Source organism: Drosophila navojoa, chromosome 3 (assembly GCF_054131105.1).
Source record: "Drosophila navojoa isolate 15081-1374.11 chromosome 3, UAZ_NAV_1.0, whole genome shotgun sequence".
In the NCBI taxonomy this organism is placed as follows: domain Eukaryota; kingdom Metazoa; phylum Arthropoda; class Insecta; order Diptera; family Drosophilidae; genus Drosophila; species Drosophila navojoa.
Genome location: NC_142891.1, coordinates 11,867,282 through 11,887,973, shown reverse-complemented (window position 1 = coordinate 11,887,973; position 20,692 = coordinate 11,867,282). Strand labels below are relative to the sequence as shown.

The 20,692-nt window shown below is 39.9% G+C and overlaps 1 protein-coding gene across 5 annotated transcripts in view; it reads left to right on the top strand.

Moving 5' to 3' along the window:
• Positions 1 to 20,692, top strand: part of LOC108658740 (uncharacterized) — a 68,751-nt gene that overhangs the window by 23,978 nt on the left and 24,081 nt on the right. For all 5 annotated transcript variants that reach the window (XM_089256801.1, XM_089256802.1, XM_030385055.2 and 2 more), the window contains exons 3-4: positions 617 to 802; positions 868 to 5,093. In XM_089256801.1, the coding sequence (XP_089112927.1) occupies positions 617 to 802; positions 868 to 5,093 (4,412 nt within the window). The remainder of the gene's footprint in view (positions 1 to 616; positions 803 to 867; positions 5,094 to 20,692) is intronic.

The window sequence follows — 20,692 nt, the reverse complement described above, 5'->3', positions numbered from 1 at the left end:
TGCTGCAGGCACAGCTGGAGACGGAGCTGCACAAGATGCGCAAGTGGCTAAGTGCGCTGGAATTAAAATAAAACTAAATAAAACTAAAAATAGAGCTGAAAATTCAAGTGAAAATAGAAAATACAATGAAAATTATCAATGATAATGATGAGGACAATAACAACGGCAATGACAACGACAATGACAATGACAATGACAATGACAATGACAATGACAATGACAATGACAATGACAATGACAATGACAATGACAATGACAATGACAATGACAATGACAATGACAATGACAATGACAATGACAATGACAATGACAATGACAACGACAATAACAACGGCAATGACAATGATAATGACAATGACAATGACAATGACAATGACAATGACAATGACAATGATAATGATAATGATAATCATAATGATAATGAAAATGAAGATAAAGATAAGAAAGATAACAATAATAGTATAATAATAATATATACATATATAAAAGTCTATAAAAATAATAAAGATAATTATAAGAAGGAAACCCGCAATAAAACTGACAATGATAATGAAATTATAACATCCATATTAATGATAATGATGCTAGCAAATCTGCCTTTCTTCCCATCCTACAGATGGCATTTACTTGTCCAGCTCGCGACAAATGCTGGAGCCCATCATGGAGGAGACCTCCGAGGATGAGGAGCACGCTCAAAACAGTTGGAATGGCTACGACCAGCGCAACAGCAGCAGCTGCGGCGGCTTCTGGAGCTCCGCGGAATCCGAGACGGGCTCGGTGATAAGAGTCGAAATTACCAAGGGTTAGTTGGAGAATATATGTATAAAGAGTTGAGTTTCCCTTGAACTAATTTGATTTCGATTGCAGATATCGACGCAATGTCGGAGCGCGACTTTGCCTGCCCGCCCAAGCGTGCGCGCCGCTCCCTGGAAGAGCTGCAGCAACAGCCACAGCCACAGTTACAGTCGCAGTCACAGCAGCCGCACAGTCTGGAGGATGTGGTGCAGCTGCGTCGCCCGCCGCCGCCGCGCTACGACGCCGAGGCGCACAACAGTCTGGAGCGCTTCCTGGCGCTGGAGGCCAGCGCCCGGGACAGCTACGGCAGTCAGGGTCAGCGCAACAGCACGGGCAGCTGTCGGCGCGGCGGAAACTTTGAGGATTTCTACTCGGACAACGATTCGTATCATTCGCTGTCGCGCAGCTCGTCGCTGGTGCAGTTCGAGTCGCTGGAGCGCCAGATGACGCTGCAGGAGCAGCACCAGAGCATGAACAGTCTGGGCAACAGCTCGCCTTCGCTGCTCAGCTGCGATACGCTGGCCAGCAGCAGCGGCAGCGGCGGAACCAATGGCAGTCACAGCAATCCGGACAGCCGTCGCGGATCGGCCTCATCCCTGCTGAAGCGCTACGAGTCGAGCGACGGCCGTTTGCATCAGACGTACTTTGAGCTGAACAAACTGGATTTGGAGGAGCAGCAGCGTGAGCTGTTTGGTGCCTGCAAGAGTTTGCATCAGGCTGAGCTGAAATCCGACTCGGAGTCCAGCTCGAGTTCGAGCTCGTCCAGCAGCGATAGCAGCGGTCACAGCATGCTCAGCGCCTGTCCAGGCAAGCATGCAGATGCGGCCGGCGCTCGACGTTTGCCCCTCAATTCGGCGGAGAATTTGTCTGAGGATTCCGGCTACTGTGAGCCGAGCACATTGCGGCGCAGCAAGAGCAAGAGCATACCAAAGAATTTCGACAAGCTTTGCGAGGAGGAGGAGGAGCTGCTGCTGGAGCATGAGGCAGCCACAGGGCAAGCAGCAGCAGCGGCAGCAGCAGCAGCAGCAGCAGCAGCAGCAGGGGCACATTCCAAAAACTCCAATGATTTGTGTCAGACAAAAATAGAGCAGCAGACAAACGAGATACAGTCGGCATCCACATCATCTCTTGGCTCTCCGACATTGTCTAGAAATAGCAGCGAGAGAGACACACACTCGCCATCGCCCAGCGGATCAGCGACGTCGTCGTCGTCGCCATCGTCTTCAACATCGTCCGCCGCCTCGTTCACTTGGCTGCGCAACAGTTTGCCCGATATACGCGAGCCGCGAGGTTCGTCGCCCAAATTTCCAACGGACAACAACAGCTACGTGCTGGCCAACAACAAGAGCAACAACAGCAGCAGCAGCAGCAGCAGCAGCACCAGCGGCTCCTCCTCTTCCGCCTCGTCCTCGCCTGTGTTGGTGCGTACAGCTTCAGGCGGCAGCGTGCCCAACGAGCTGCAGCAGCTGGGCAGACGTCGACGCGCACGTCGCCAGCAACAGCCACAGCAGCAGCAGCAGCAGCAGCAGAGGAATTGCCATAGCAGTGACGGGCACAGTTCTAGCGAGGATTTGGATAATTTCGATTGCAGCAGCTTGCCGCGCATACGACGCAGCTGCAGCTGGAACGAGCGTTGCGGCTTTGGTGGCGCAGCGGGAACAGGAGCAGGTGCAGGAGCTGGAGCAGGAGCCGGTGCTGGCTATCTGAATGCGAGCTATCAGAATTTAACGCTACTCGACTACACGGATCCCAGTGAGAATTGCAAGCGCAGCTCTTTGGATATGGAGAAACGCAAACGCATTGTGTCTGGCGAGGATTACGAGCACCTCATCTGCAAGGGCAATTTTCTGCTGGACGAACTGAGTCAGATCTATGATAAAAACGCGTCCATCTTGACAGACAAAACAACCGAGCAGGAGGAGCAAGATGTGATGGATGCACCGCCGCAAGTGCAACATGTTCAATTGACCATAAGGAAGCCGCCTGCACGTCAAAAGCGGCACACAGTGGAGCAGGCTGGGAGTCCAGTGGAAGCAACGCCTCCTGCCGCAGCAGCAGCATCGACAGCATCACCTGCGCTGCCCGCTGCCGCCGTCATCAGCTTCAGCAGCTTTGGCAAGACCTTCGATCAGGATCCCACTAATTTGCGCACCTCCTACGCCCAGTCGCTGGAGCAATGCAACTTCGAGCTGCCCACTGCCAAGGTGCAAAGAGCTCCGACGACGCCAACGCGAGCGCTGCCCAAGCGACGCTTCCAGAGCACAACGGCCAAGCAGCGCAGCCTGGTCAGCAGCACGCCCAATCTGTCGGCCTACGATGGCGGCCAGGAGACGGAGGATGATATATATGTGAGCAGTGCGCACAATTCAATGCATCAGCTGCCGCAGACACCGACACAGCCGAAGCCTCTGGGCATACTTCTGCCGGCTGGCTCACGCAATTCGTTCAGCAAGGAGGTGAGTTTCTGTCCCGTGGTGAGTAAGTACTGTTGGCAGGAGCAGTCGTCGGAGGAGCCGCAGGAGGAGCACGAGCAGGTGAGCAGCGATGAGGAGCACGATATTGCCGACGATGAGGAGGAGCTGTTGGATAACGATGCCACTGTTATATTTAACACCAAAGAGAACGAAAACATAGCAGCGCGCTATAACGAAGAGCAACAGCTAAGAGCGGCGCAGCCAACGCAAGAGCAAACGCCGCAAAGAGCGCCAGAGAGTGCAAGCGATGAGAGGGAGAGTGAGCGCGAGTGTGAGAGTGAGCGCAAGCATGACCGCGAGAGCATGATCGATGACCCAAACACTGAGAGCGATGAAAACAATGAAAACATCGCTGGCACTGTGGAATCGAAACAGCAAACATCGCCACAGCCCGTTTCAAGCGGTGCTGCTGTGCCAGCTGCGTCCGGTGCTGGCAGTCTTGAAACACGCGTCGACGCGAGCTCATCGTGCGCGATCGTTAAAACAGTTACGCCAGCTACGACAGTGACTTCAGTTACGCCTGTTACTCCAGTGCCGCCTTTGCATACACGCCCCTTAAGCCTGCATTTGCCCATCCTAAGCGAACCGCCCACAAATCGGGCCCACCACATACTCTACGCATCGCAGCAGTTGCTGCAGCGCTACGACAGCGACGACGATCACAACATGTCCAAGCCTCTGCCGGCCGCGACGCCAGCGCATATTGTCAGCGCCAACAACAACGAGTCGCCGCCCTCGAAGCATGCACAGCGCGCCAACAAAACGGACGAGAAACATCCCAGCTCAAAGAGTTTCCTATCGCGTTTCGCTCACGGTCTGCGCTTCTCGCTGCGCCGCAAGAAGAAGCAGCAACAGCAACAGTCACAGCAGCAGCAGCAACAGCAGCAGCCGCAGCAACAGTCTCAGTCAATAGGCAAGCAGAGCTCAAAGCCAGTGCCTCAAAGCAATGGCAAAAGCCAGGATATTATTCACATACCGTTGAAGCCGCCGCGCAGCACACTGCTGGATGAGAGCAGCGTTTCCCAGGCGAGCACGGCCAGCATTCACAGTCGTCAGACAACGGCGACAGCGTCAGCTGACCTGGAGCAGCCAAAGACATCGACACTGCAGAAGCTGGTGACGGGCAAACCCCCGTTGCCCAAGTTGCCACCACGGCAAACGCATGCGCCGTATAGTGTGGCCAGTGGTGCCAATGGCGCCAACAGTGCTGCCCATGCCAGCGATGCTCTATTGGCCGCCGAACGGGCGCAATATGCGGCATTCGCCAAACAGTTGACAGCGGGCCAGCGACACGAAATGTCGCTAACCGGAACGGATACGGCTATGGATACGACACGTGCAACCGAATCGCCATCGCGCGCCTCCGTGGCACAAAAGACGCAAATGTTCAATCAGCTGGGCGCCGGCGGCCAACAGTCGCGTCCATTGACCATGGTCACCGCCGTGCCGGTGGCCGTGTCGCCACTGCCCATGGAGGATGACGGCGATGCTGTTGCCGGCAAAATGGGCCTCATCGAAACGAATCTGGACACACACGAAACGGTGATAACGGGCAAAACGCGCTCCCTGATGGACATCACCAGCAATCCGCTGCACAAACGGTATTTGGTGAAGCGTTTGAATGTCACCAGCGCCGTCTACGATGGCCACCACCACCACGGCGACGACGACGACGACGATGATGATAATGATGGCCATCTGGATGGTAACAATCAGCGGATGAAGCCATCAGCCCAGGCGAACGGCGTGCAAATCGCTTCAGTGCGTCGGCCACACAAAAGCATGGAATTTCTTCTGGACAAAGAGAATCAAAAGAATGTTTTGGTGAGTACCAAGAAAGAAAAAACAACCATAACTGCAACAATTTACCATACTGGCTGTACAGTGAAGATTCGCTTAACGAGCGTCGCCACAAATTGTTATTGAAAATGTCGAATAGACCACATAATATTCCATTTTCTTTTTGCCCATTATCGACATCTTAACAATGGGAATGTGTGTACAGTGGTAACTCGATTAACGAACAAGGCAACATTTTTCAATCACAAATAATCTATTTTGCCACTCCCTTCCCTTATTGTTTTCAAAATATTTATATATATTTTTATTCTCTCCTGTTGGATAATTCCAATAGGCTTAAATCATAGTTGTTCATTCCAGTGCGCTTTCTCTGTAGTTATTTAGCTCCTGTTACACCTCCCCCTGTTCTTTCTCTCTTTGCTCTGCTCTCTTTGACACCCATTTCGGTTTGTCGGTTGGCACCAACTACTAGCACATAGTTTTTATGGCTTTTGTCTCGGGCAACGTCATCAACCCCCTTTTATGGGATGATGAGCCAGCCGCTCCCCTGTTTGGTGTGCCAAAAAACAAACAAAGTTGATTCGCTATGTGATACATTTGGGCTTGCAAATTTGTATAAGTTTCGTAATTGGTTATTTATTTTGTAAACTAAATAAATAATCCCAAAGCACTCAATCAAATTTATTACAAAAATGTACAATTTTAGTTAACTTTTTATATTCGTCTTTAAATTAGTTTTTCTAAATTGTGCTCTCAAATATAAATTATTTTATTCCATTTATAATATTCTCACATTAATTTAATATTTCCTAATTAAACTTAATTTCTTTAAAAGATATGCTCCAATAATTTAAAGGGCATTCGAACTTCGTCGTTGCGTACTGTCCTTAATTCATGTTTTGCCTATTCTCATATTAACACTCTCAGCTCTTCTGTTCTTATATTATTTTTTTTTCACCCGATGTGCAAATTATGCATACGACGTGATTTCCATTCATTTTAGTCTCAGTAACGGTTTGTTCCATCTCTACCTCTGTCTCGCTCAGTCGCCTGCTCTAGTTCTTGCTTTTCCAGTTGAGCGCAGCTTTGATCTTCCTTACGCCTGTTAATTGATTTCGGCAGTTACACGTCTCCCTTCATTCTCGCGACACTCCCATTACAGCGACACGCCCACCCAGCGCCCTGCGCCCTGCTGTTAACGCAGTCGCGCGTAACAGACAAAAACTGTGCATTTTGTGTGTCATTTTTTGCGCTTCCTTTCACACGTTCGCTTTGGTGCGCTTTTCGCCTGCCAAGTCTGCCTACGACACTTACACACTCTCTTTAATGCGTGCCGCATTAACATTTACATTATTCGTATCCTTTTCACCCACAATTCGCCCGCTAATCGGCTTTGGCGCATGGACGCGTTTTTAAACGCTCATGGGACGCCTTGAGTTGAGTTTCTTGTTTTTGTTTCTTTTAATTCTGCCGCAGTATGATTTATTAAATATTTAAGTATATTATATCCATATCCATGTGTGTGTATATGTATGTGTGTTTTTCCCTTTATATTCCTTAGGCTTCGCTCATAAATCAAAAGCCTTTGCCTTTATTGGTTTTTTTGTTGTTGGATTTTGCTGTTTGCGCCTCACGCGTTTTCTCTTAATTTCCTCAGCTGGCGCGGTTTTATGGTTCCCCTACAAATTACGAGCAATTTAATGTCATCTTCCGCCGAGACAATGACCACTTGACCTTAGGTTATATAATTTGTGTAATGAAGTGCCCCCACTGTAGACACGCCCCCTTTCAGCCTTGTACACTGTTTTGGCCTACACAAGTTGGGTTATTTGTTTTTTTTTTCTCATTATGTTAATCAAGTTGTTTGTCTTGGGACCGCTTTGAAATGCTCAAAATGAAATTGTTGACCCAAAAGTTTTTGCACAGTTATTTTAGTTCAACTCATGATGAGATTTGTAAAGTAATTTTTGTTTAAAGTTTTACTGTTATTTGTTGTTGCGCACTGTGCTATTTCTTTTAGACGTTAGTGTGCGTGTGCTGTTAAAGTTGGACAGCGTGCACTTGTTTTTGGACGCCAGTGTAAAATACCTTATTCAAGTACTTTAGACACGACTGTCGACACTTTACATATTCAACTGTTGTTGCGTGGTACTGTATTTTGGCCGCCACTGCGCAAAGGCTATGCAAGGATATTGATACTAGATGAGAAATCTTGATTTAAATTATTTAAGCAATAAAATGAGATTGATCAAATTTGAAATCATAACTGTGTAGCAGTTCCATACAAATTTAAATTATAGAATACCATGAAATGAAAATTCTATTTAAATTAAATTATTTTGCAAAATATATTTCAATTCAAATATTCAATGAAACTAAATTTAATAATTTTTACCATATATATGGTAACATTTTATCATGATTTCTTTTGAATCTTTTCCAACTTGCTAGTAAATTTCATATATATTTTGTAGTTTTACTTGTATCACATATATAAATAGAAAAACATTTTGAATAATGCTTTAGATGAGTCAATATCCTAGCGCTAAATTATGAATGAATGCAGAAATTCATTGAAAACAATCACATTAAATGTTTATAAATAGATAGACCTGAGTGTTTTTCAGTGGGGCACAATATATTAAATATCTTTAATTTATTTAAGTTTCTTGAGCATTAACGGAATTTCATTAATCATACTCAATTAATTGCTTTGGTAGAGCATCTAGTTTTCGTTGCGCTTCATTGGCTTGGTTTTGGTTTTCTTTCTCAGTTCTATTAATTTGAAGGAAAGCTGCGCCCTTTTTTTTGTTTTTGTTTCTGCTTCTTGTTGTCGATTTTCTTAGGTGTAACTCCCACGTTTTAGCTAAAAAGGCCAAAACTTTCGCTCCGGCTTCCGCTAAAAATTTAGCCGCCTTTGCTCAGCCGTGGCAGTTGTTGTTGTTGTTGCAGTTGTCATTTGGAATAATAATGAAAATATATACATATATACATACATATCTACATACATATTATACATGCATGTATGTATGTATATCAAATGAAAGCATAGCATCAAAAGCAATGCTGCCGCCACTAAAGCAAACAACTACAGAAGCAGAAGAAGAGGAATTAAAAAGTAAACTTAATTAAAATGTATATTTATTATCATACTCTTGTAATGTAAACAAATTCTTGATAAGCACTTCGAGTGCAGTTGAAAAATCTCTTTTGTTAATCCCCCGAAAACGACCCAAAAAAAGAAAAAAAATCAGAAAAGCGTGCCAGATTTATGATTCTCTGGTCACTGTGCTTCTTTATTACCTTTTTTGAACTTCTGCTTTTTCTTATCGTTGCGTGTATTTGGAGTGTCGCCTGATAAAACAAATGGTAAGAAAAAACAAACTACAAGAACATGCAAACATACAAGCAAGAACAAGTACAATAACAACATTAACTATTCCGCTGTCCACTCTGTCTGCCTAACATTCTTATGCGCAGTAAATTATTAAATGCTCAGCCCGGCGGGCATTCAATTGTTAGATTTCATTTTCATCAAATATTTGTTGTTAACATTCACAGTCGGTAAATATTGAAGGCAAAGGCGAAGGTAAAAACATTGCTCACTCGCACGCACGCACAAACAACAAAGAAACAAAAACATCGCACGAGCCGCCGCTTGGTTGCCTGCCAAACAGAGCGAGCAGTCTTTTGCGCTCTCTTGACATTTCTACGCTGTAATAACATAGCCCACTCTGCCCGCTCTCTTTATGTTACATGATCCATGCTGTAAAGATTACTGTTAGCTATACAGGTACACACTGTTAGCTGCTGCTAATTACATAATCTGTCTGCCAAAATTCCATAAGATGCTTTAACAGCGCAGTTCTTATGCTGTTATGGTACTGCCGCCATGCTCTTGCGTTACAATAACGTGGCGCTCTTATTTTCCGTTCGCTCTGCGATCTCTCTCTGTTGGTCTCTCTTTGATATTTGTGTATTTTCTACCTGTTTCTTTTGCCCATATCGACGCAGACTTATCTATGCTCACATTTGCAGTTGTTTTATATTTTTGCCATATTTGCAGCACTTTGTCTTGCTTCAGCGATTGCATGTCTATCATTAGCAGCTATCTCGCTCTCGCCTTTTGCCTAAAATGTCAAAACAAACGCGACAAAAATGCAACTTGCTTCTTGTCATAGCTGCGGAAAAAGTCAAATTGGAAAACAAGAGATAAACCGCTTTCTATTAAATAGCTGACAAAACGTCGAAATTGCACAAATAATTTTCAAAGTAATTAAAATACTTCCATATCAATGTGGATAGTTGTTTATTAGAGTAGAGTAGAGTATCGCAATGCAGCTGAGCTGAGCTCATTGCTCAAGCATTCATTTGTTGTAATTTATTCAAATTGAAACGGCATTTTGTCATGCGCTACAGTCGCTTCCCACACAGTGTGCACACCCAGGGCGAAAGTGCGCATCGGGCAGGAAAAGTTTAATTAATTTTCGTTTTTATATTTGTTGATCTCAAAAATCAGGCTGGCCGCAATTTATTTCTCACACGCTTTTAATTACGTTTTCCATTCGTATTCTTCTCTTTTTTTTGTTACTTTTTTTCGCAGCGTGTAATTTTTGCGTAAGCACTTGAAGTCGAGAAACTGAAAAGAACTGAGATAAACAAAAGTTTTCATTTTGCACCTCAATTAATGAAACGCAAATCAATTTTGTTGTTGCTGCTTGGTTTTTCTTTCTTGAATGCGTAGGCGCTTTTCCGCTGCGTGGGCAGTCGAACCTAAACAACAATTGCCTGAAAATGTATATTTATTTTGAGCTAATTGATGAGTCTCTTATTTTAATTACGATCGTCTCTTGAAGCTAATTCAATTAGGCCAAGCTCATATATCTTTATCAATTGGCCTCACGTTGAGTATATGAGTAATATATGTGAAAGCTGATTGGAAAATATATGCACATATATGAGCATATAATAAATAGATAGATAATTTATATATATGTATGTACATATTAGCTTCCCCTATGTACAATTAGTTCTCATTGATATATCATTTCTCATATATCTACTTCTTACTCAGCATTAATATTTATTATATTATATAGTTGGCACACACTTCAAAGACTTAATTTTTCTATTTTATGGCCAATATATTATTTTGCTTCACTTTATCTATGTTTGTCTTTGCCTTTGCTCTGCTTTGCTTTGCTTGTGCTTTTGGCCATATTCTCCATTCACACCTCAAATGGGGTTCATAAATTGCGCTCGCCAAAATGTAAATATGACTGCCAAAATCACAGCCAAATATTTATTTGGCTTAAAAACGATGTTTGGCTTTTATTGTCCTATATGCTAAATGTCAGTTCGATTTACGAATTGGGTGAACAAGCAAATATATTATATATATATATAATTAAATATATGATACGCTTTCCAGCTCATGTCGTCCGTCAGCTGACTTGACTTGATAACAAACACATTTCGCACACCTTTTTGTTGTATGTGTGAGTCAGCAATTTGTAAAAAATATAAATGTATATATATATGTATAGAAGTTTAGAATATCTATCCTTGTAGGCATATCTGACTGAACTTTAGCTAGGACCAAGCTGATAAATGATATACAGAAAGTTCTTTTGTTATATGTTTCCTTTATTTTATATTATATCATTATATAATAAGAAATAAAAAATAATATCTAAATATTTCTCAGGTGTTCTATATTCTATGTAGAAAAATATAAAACATCTTCCTTAGATACCAGATCTTATATTAACTGTACTTCTATATAAATTCAAGGTTTATCGATATGCCCTGAAACTGTATATTATATATAGACATCCCCATATACATATATCTACATCTATCCCTCAGCCTACTCTTCTCTGAATGAACTCTACTGGATTGTTTTTGTGCAGTTTGTTGCAACTTTTCACGATCTGTTAATTTAGCTTGACTTGATGCCCCTTGAAAGTAACTGAAAGGAAAACAATAATAATATTTTCACTAGATTTTGTGAAATGAACTTGCAATCTGAAAATAATAGCCCCGCCCAAATGTGAAAAATATTTTGCACATGCCATAAAATCCAAACAGCGAGAAAAGAAACAAAAAAAAAATCGCTGAAAATAAATATAATTATATATTTGATTTTCAAGTTTTGTATATGCCTTAATTTTAAGCTGGCTGCAGCTTGTTTTTGTTTATAGTCGAAATTTTAACAAACGCCAAGTGGCCGGCCAGTGGTGCTGGTGGTGCCAGTGGTGCTAGTGGTGGTGGCTCGATTCGTTCCATACAAAAATGTTCTTTGGCTATTTTTAGGCTACTTTGTCTATAATAAAGAATTATGATAAATTATTGTGTATACGGGCCAGCTGTATTCCAACTCACTTGCACACATACATATACATACATACATGCAAAAGCAAAGAACTCTTTAAGACATATGATTCACATACGTTGTTGTTGTTGTTGTTGTTGGTCTAAGTAATCTTTGCATGCAGATTGCTTGAGCCTCCACGCCACCCACTCTCCAAGCATCAACTTTGTCATGAAGCAGAGTAATTTATGAGTAGGCGACGAGAAAAACAACAACAAGAACAACAACAACAACAACAGCGAGAACGACATTCCAATGTCTGTCACATCGTTGTCTATATGTGTGATCTATAAAAACACAAATTAAAATATGCAACGTCTGCCATAATAAAGCTTTAATATTTCTATATAAAATCTAGCACTTCCACTTGCCTTGCCTTGAAATTTTATGATGTGCTTCTGCGCATAAGCTGCCAGAGTTTATTTCAGTCGAGAAACCCAAAGCCCCTGCGTTTAAAGCCGTTAACTTGAAGTGGCCCCTGGCTAAGCACGAAACGCCGTCAAGATATGCGGAAGTTGCAGTTGCATAAATTCAAAAGGAAACCAAGTCCCCTTTTCGCACAACAATATAAAATGCTGCAAAAACTCGAGCAAAAGGTTAAAGGACTTTATTTTGCACGAGAAAGACCCAGTTGGAAGTCAACATTTTTTTCAGAGGATGCGTCGTCTAGTGGCCTTTAAAAGTGGTCTAAAGCGAGTCCAGCAAGCAGAGTGTACGAAACGAAGTCATCTTTATTTTTTAGCTAGACAAAGGCTTTGATTCATTCTAAACTTTGCATTTTTCCCTTTAAGTGTTGAACTGTAGAAATATTCTATATTCTATTGAAATGAGAAATATTCGTTCATTGAGTCTAATCTATAGAAAAATGCAATTCGAATTCAAATGGAAATGTCACGTAGAAGCATTTTTCATTTTGCTACTGTATAACAGTTTGTATAACACAATATAATTGTTTCAATGTGTGCTATTTATGGAATGCAATTTAATATGGCAAACAATGTGTAGCTATAACAATCAAAATTAGTATTACGATTTGTATAACAGTTGGAAAATACAATAAAGAAAGGCGTTAATTAGTAGTTACCATATATAGGTTTATTAATTCGTATTCTAATGTGTATACAATATTTGTATGACAGTTTGTATAACACTTTACACAATTTGTATAACAGTCATTAAAAGATTATTTAGAATTAAAATTAATGATCGCCTAATAGGCTTACTAATTGCTATTTTTCAGTGTATGACTATACCATTTATATAACAGTTTGTATAACACTTGATATCATCTCTTGATTATGAAATAATACAGTACATGCTGAAACTATTTTGTACAGTAATGTAATTTGTCAGTATAACAGCTTATATAACAGTTCATACACATCTGTGAATGACACTTAATTAAACAAAAAGCAACAGACAATCATGCTCAAGAGCAAATTCCAATGCTTCTTTAACTGTTAACTGTTTAACGATTCATTTGAAATGAGAAATGCTTGAAACTTGATGACTTGATTATTCATGGATTGTTCATCTGAGGCAGAATCAGCAGCAGTTTATTGTTCTAGAGAGGTCCATGAACTATTCCGATATGGCCATGATCAATGCTGTGTAAACACAGTAGCACAGTTTCAGAAGTGGATACTTCAAAGTATTTCGCAACATCTTCTGCTCTTATCCATCAAAGTTTGTTTTCTCTATGCTGTTCTATTTATCCATCGCCTCTTTAGATTTATTGCCAAAGTTGTGGCCAAAGCCCCCGCACTCGAATACAAATTTACAGTTCGTCAGTCAGGCAAAGACTGTTGGCGTTTTTTTTTTTTTTTTTTTTTTTTTTTTTGTATATTTAAAGTCTGCATTTGAATTAGCCGTAGGAAAAACAAGCTAAGAACTGGGTTGAGTCGTCGGCGCGCTGTCGTTGTGTGGGCCAATGGCAAGCAAATTAAGTTAACAGCCAACAACTCTCAAGGCTAACAAATATTGAGCATAATGCTGATTGAAAAATGCATGCACACACGCACACATACACGCACACACACACGTGCAACAAAACGGTGTCAGCTGCTGTTCTCTACCCTCGAAAAAAGAATGCACACCTGCCTTGGAACTGAGCTGCGTGAACAGCAGGCGGCGGCGGCTCATAGTACAAATCGGACACCCTTCAAAGAGACTACTGAAACAACAGCCACAACGACAGACAGATAGACAAAATGACAACAACAACAACAACAACAACAACAACAACAACAGTTTAAAGAGTGGGGCAAACAAATAACGCGCACTTCCTTTTCCGCCTCTGTGAGTTGCTCAACTCGATTGCAGTCCAAAAATAGTCGCACACTTTGTCGGTAAATATACACATATATATATACAATATTTATATATGTGTGTGTGTGTGTGTGTTAGTTTCATATACATATATATAAATCACATTTTAATGTGGCGCATCTTTTACAGAGCGAAATGCTGCCTCCCGCATTTTTGTTTACCTTTTTGCTCGCCATATGCTAAGAGAAATTCAAAGTGCAAGGCAGAGCGAGAGAGCAATAGAGGACGAGAGGAATAAAGAGAGAGGGAGAGAGAGAGAGAGAGCGAAAGAGAGAGAGAGGGAGAGATCTGTTTAGTTATGTAAAAAATGTTTATAGTTTTTACCTTCTCTTTCCTTCTGTTTCTCTCTCTCTCTCTCTCTCTCCCTCTCTGCCTTTCTGTCTCCCTCCCTCTATATTTGGCTTGGCTTTTGGCATTTTGTTTGCCCTTCTATTGCCTGTGGGCATTTCTTATCTCTAAATGGGTTTGCTTCTAGAATAGTTTTGTTTGAGTGCTAAAATGCGTGACAGACGATCCATCAAAGAGGTGTGACAACAATTATGATGAGCACTGCAAACAGTCTCTGGTCTTTGACCTTTGAACAAATACAAATAAAATGATGAAATAAATGAAAACTTTTTTTTTTTTATAAAATTAATTTCATTCATTTAGTTATTTGAAGAGAAAAATATCAGAATATTTATTGTGGAAGTGATTTTTCTTATAACTCTAAAAGTTTCTGTATACATTTATATATACATAATTATATACATACATATATATATTTTATTTGCAACTAAAAAATCATAAAAAATACTACTTTAATTTTAATTCATTAATAAATTATTTTATGAATATATATATATATATATGTATATATATATACAAATATATTTTTTTTTTGCCAATATGTCGTTCTGCAACGTTTTATCCGACTTCTCTTTATTCCTGATATCTTAATTTGTTCTATTTATGATGATTCTCACTAGTTTAACAATGGGTCCTATCTCACAAACAAGTTAATATATAACTAATATATTTTTAAACTTTGGCCACATTGTTTACCCTACCAATCTCATTAATTTCACTCATCAGACGAGGGCATATGCTGACACCACACATTTACTTCTTCCACTGTGGCATTATGGCCTCCTCTATCTATCTATCCGCACGTACAATACCATATTTGATGCTGCCAGCATTTCCTTGGGGGTTTATTTTCAGTGACACATGCAAATGGAAATGACATTTGCTGAGCTGCCCCGAGTTCGTACTGCTCGTGCCCTCTAGAATTACCCAACGTAATGCGCATCCCCAGTCCTCAATAGAGCTTCGAAAAGGTCAGTTTATGTGGCGCACTCTATGCGATTACAGCTGCTACACTACACACACAGCTGAACTAAAATAAAATGTAAATTATATACATATATATATATCTCTGTGTGTCTGTGTGTGTGTGCATAATATTTAGATAGTCAGGGTCGTCCATTAACCGCACCGGGTATGGCATATCAAACTCTGCTTCGGCTTCAGCGTGGCGTGAAATGCATTTGATAAATGCGTGGCACGTGCGTGCGTTCATTGTCCAGGTTTACAGTTGGAATGGCTGGCAGAACTTCAATTTGGTAGCTAGCCAAATTGGTTGCTAGTTGTGGGGCCTCATTTGATTAGCGAGTTCTATTTAGGCGCTTCTATTGCTGCTTGGGGCAGGCCCATAATCGAGGAGGCATGAGCACATTTGTTTGGCTGTCAACAAGTAGTATGAGCCAAAAGAGATTGGCATGACAATGGCCCTTTGGCTGTGGAAAGCCACTTCACACAGACAGGTGAGACAGCCAGACTGACAACCAAGACAACCAAGACAACCAGACAACCAGACAGTCAATTGTCTGTCTCTCCCTGTCCGTCGGCCTGTCTGTCCGTCTCTCCCCTCATTTGTGTTCTTTTTGCTCATGTCATAATTACATGACATGCCCGCCTAATTGCAATCAACAGGAAGCTATATGCGATTAGCTAACCGCTCATAATTACAGTCAGAACTTGATTCACCCTATGCCAAAAAAAGGTAGCTTAGCATGGGGCCAAACGCAACTGTAATATATGAATTATATGTATTGATATATAAAATATTAAATTTTATTATATTCTTTTGTTTACTCTACTAGAATTCTTAATGATTTGTATTTGTATTATTAACAGCGCCATCTATTGTTAAAATTTTCAAGAATTCTTGAAATAGATAAATAATCAAATCTTGTCCGTTAATCTAATATTTAAATGGCATATTTGCTAATAAAATAAAGTGGATGTTAGTATAAAAACAAAATACTATTTTTTCATAATTTTTATCATATATATTTTGTTTTATATTTTTTTGTCATAGTTTGACATTTTTTATAATTAATAATTTTTTTTAAATTTTATATATATTCTATATTTTACTAAACTGTGAAAAAAATTTTCATGAAAAAATATAAATAAAATAGGGTGATTTAATTTTGTATGAATGAAAAGGTGCAGAGCTCAGCGATTTTTCGAACTTAACATATCTGAATGCTGCTTTTACTATCTTTTAAAGATATTTCAGTGTATACATTGTATATTGTTTTATCGATACTTATATATCTTATAGATTGATTTAGACTATCTTTATACACATTTAAGTACACACAAAGAGAAATAGTATTGACAGAAGTATATAATCAATGCAGTATATTTAAATGCAAAATATATTATTTAAGAACTCAAATTTATACATTATTTTTCAACAAAAATAATATTTTATTTTTTTTTTATTTTCATACTTTTATATTTTAAAATATTCTTCATTTAAATATGTAAATTAAATAATTGATTTTATACTTATACTATACACATTTCTACATGTAAATACCCAGACCTATACCAATATACCCCTCCCGCTAAACTTGACCAAAGAGTACCTATCTACAAGCATTTTCACTCCGTCTCTCGCAGGGCATCTCTAGGCTTATAACACGTAAATCATGTCCCGTTTTTGGAGCCCCTTTTAAACAATTTTGTCGCCCACATCCGTTTCCGGCTTGGCCCATCGCGTCACGTCACCTTGTGCGAGGGTTAAGTTCTCAGCAATTCCTGGCTCTTCAGGGTGGTTGTCGTGCTGCGTGGTGGGCGTTGGCAAATAACAAACTTTTTGTTTGTTGCCTGCCAACCGGGCCAGTGCCAGCCAGCTGGCTGGCGAGCGGCTCAACAGTTTGTCAATCCATCAAGCAAACAGTCCTGACCAGCCAGCCTCACCCTCCCGGCTGGCACGTTATGTGTCAGTGAACCCCAGTTGATTGACCACTGGCACCTTTTGGTCAGTCAGGTGTTCCCGCCGTGTGCCCGGTGACCTGTGCGGCCAACTCAAATGCACTCGCCTTACCGTTTTCCATGTTGGCTTAAATTGTGGCCGGCAGCATTTTGAAAGGGTTGCATTTCATTTGGCCAAATTTGTAGTTGGCTGAGCGTGTTGATGATTGTGAAGATATAATCCATCTACATTTGTATATTCGAGCAGATAGCTCTCTCTCTCTCTCTCTCAAGTTAGATAAGAGCTAAAGCTGAACATGCATTTTCACTCAGCTCTCTAGAATTTCCGGCTTTTACTTAACTCTATAGAAATTTGCTTTTTGTTTGTATAATTTTCAGAATTGCCGACTTTACGTGACTTTATGTTCATTTGTATTATAGTATTTTTTTTAGGTTTTTTTTAATTACTAGTTTGCTAATACATAAAGTATTTAGAAGCTATTAAATAATATTGATTATTGTATAATTTCTCGGTGTATAAATTAAATGTGTGGGATTGATGTATATTTATTTATATTTATATAGTTGTGTTCATGAACACGGTAGTGCTGCACTACACTAGATTTAAACCAAATGAAACGGTAGTTTATACATTTATGGTGGACTCAATGATTTTAAAGAATTAGGAGAAATTTAGAGAGAAGTACACCTTCATTAAAATAGTAGTACTTAAAGTAAAAGGCTGACAAGAAATTAAAACGATATTATATGTAGCGAAATATGGATAAATATAGGCTGAAATAAATGAAATAATAATAGAAATAAACAAATTAAATTAGTAGTTTTTTATAAAACTATTGAAAAAAAAAACATTTTGTTTCATTAGACTTTTTTAAGTTAAGGAATTAAAATATATATTCTTGTTGAATTTACTGAATTTCTGAAATACTTATTAATATGAAATGAATACAAATTCTTAACTTATTACAGTTATATGTATTCAAAATTTTCTAAAAATGTCTATTCGTCTGTTTCAAAACTAAATGAACTACATTTGTTGAATAAATCAAAGTAGTTCCTTGTTCGCTGTTTACTCTGATGATGCTTTACAGTTTCTACACAGCTCTTTCAATATATATATACGATAATCTGTGCTTACGTCAGAGTTCTGTTGATTTGTGAGCTTATCTAACATTCAATAAACAATCAGTATTACAGTATTGCACAGACTCTCTTGTGTTGACCTCGTCGTTTATGGACAATGATGATTATGATGATGTGGATGATGCTCATGATGATTGCCCCACATTTGCAGTAAATGTTACTTAGTTATTTTAGTAGCAGCAGATATTACGCATTCGCCGCATTGACCCAATGCCTTATAAAACTGGTTTCAACAGCTAATCCGACTGCTTTCAATTGTGCAAATTATTTATTATTCATGTGATATACTATATATGAAGATAACTGTAGCTGGCCTGTGCTAGGTGTGTGTGTGCGTGGAGATACATCCGTTGCCCAAATGCCATGCCATGTCTGAGTTAATTCACATTGATTTGCCTGCGCCAGCTCTGGCATATGTCGTCTATAAATATATCATTTATCATCGCATCGTATCCCAGTGCCCATAGCCTGGTCAAATTAAGGTGTTCGCACAGCGGAACTGACTGTCAAAAGTGAGTTACGACGAGGGCGTGTGCTCGACTACGAAATACTCTAAGGTAGAGCAGAATAAATATAATGAGGATGTGCTCTACTAGGATATATCATAACTATTGGGGAAGGAGTATAAAGGGTCCTCCTTATGCTTACACTAAACTATGATGGGGTGCGCTCGACTAGAAAATACTCTAACCATTGGAAAAGAATTATACAAGTTTTTATACTATCATCTGTGAGTTTTAGTGACTAATACTATCTAATACACACCCTAAGTTCGCTTTAAAGAAATTTGTGAGTTTTCCTACTGTCATAATTAATTTATGGAGAGCATGAGCTCGACTGGCAAACACGCTAAAATAGAGATCAAGAATAATAAAATAGTTCAAATCTCTCAGCTCAAGTTTTGTGTATTTATAATCTTCAAGCTGGGATTGGCCAGAATTGACTTGAGAGTGAGGTTTTGTTTAGCTGATGATGCCATTCAAAGCATACATAGACTACACATCAAATTTCACATAAAACTGGATTATAAAACATTCCTCGTATCTATACATATATAATCGACTGCCCTTGCTCTCCTTGATATATTTCCATTGGTGCGATAAAAATGCTGTTCGTAATGGCCTCAAGGTCGGGCCTATGAATAGTTTAGCCAGCTAATTGAACCCTCCCGCCGCAATAGACTCGTATCTGCATGATTGATGACAATCACAATATTTGTGCCTCAGACTTTGCATAGTTCGTACAAATAGTCAATAGTTTTTGTTGTCTTAAATGCGCAAAACGCGCACTAAAATTATTGCATATTTATTTATAAATCGCTTAGCATTTGCCCATGTTGATATTGGCTGGTTTTATAAACAACTTTTTTTCTTTTTTGGAGGCGACGTCTATATATATTCAACTTGATCTTGTGTATTTGTAATAGAACTCGTTTATTGAAATTCCAGTCGAGTCTGCGGCGTTATGTGATATACGACTGAGTCAGACTTACGCAACGTTTTGGACTTTTGATATGCGAGAAACACTTGTGAGAGAGGGTCGCTCAAAGGGATCTAGAATGTGTGTTGAAATTGAATGTATTTTTGTAATTAATAATCAGAATTAGTCATATAACATATATATTTAGCGTAGGCTGCATAAAATAATAATTATTGTACGGCAGCAATTGACTTTTTAATTGCTTTTTAGCATAAATTAGAACTTGTTTTTTCAAGAAATTTTTAATAAAGTTGCTTAAAAAGAATTTTAATGGAAACTCAATGAGCCAAAAAATAGCTTTAAATTCGATTAGAATGATATATAGTTAGATATATAGATATATCCATGTATCGATGCGTGGATGAATTGTTATATTAATGTAATGAATATTTTGATATCTTGCTGTATAGATAATGAATAAAAAATCAATTCGAAAATCAAATATTTGACTAATCAGCTAAAGTCTATATATATGTATGTCAAGTCGTCTAGTTCTTCCTCTACTCTTGCCCCATGATTGATGCACAGCTCTTTGGGTTCGCCCTCGCTGCCGTTTGTTTAGCTGGTGTCGTGTTGGCTTAGCTGATGTCAGCAATTAGCTTGATTAACGCCCATGCTTAGGCAATTGAATTCAATTGCTCAAGTTGCCAGAAAATTATGCAAAACGCACTTTTCACCTCGACGCTGGCTGACTCAGCCGCAGCCTTAGGCGTCGGCCCAGTTCTATTTCATTTCTCTCGTATTTCTTTAGCTCTTGTTCTTTCTCATTAAATCAAGCAGCAATACAAACACTGCTCCACACTCAAATGCTAAGGTGCTACGAACTCCCACTGACCGACTTAGCCAATGGGCTAACCAATGGCCGCAGCCTCAGTCTGAAATCTGCTGCCGCATGCCGTGAATTTTTGGTGCCTCTGCTTCGCTTTAGTTTGCATTTTGTTATTGTTTTAAAGTTAAGTGTTGGCCAGTTGCCAAACAAAAAGCAAAAAGCAAAAAGCGAAAATCCACGTACAAAATTTAATTAAACAAA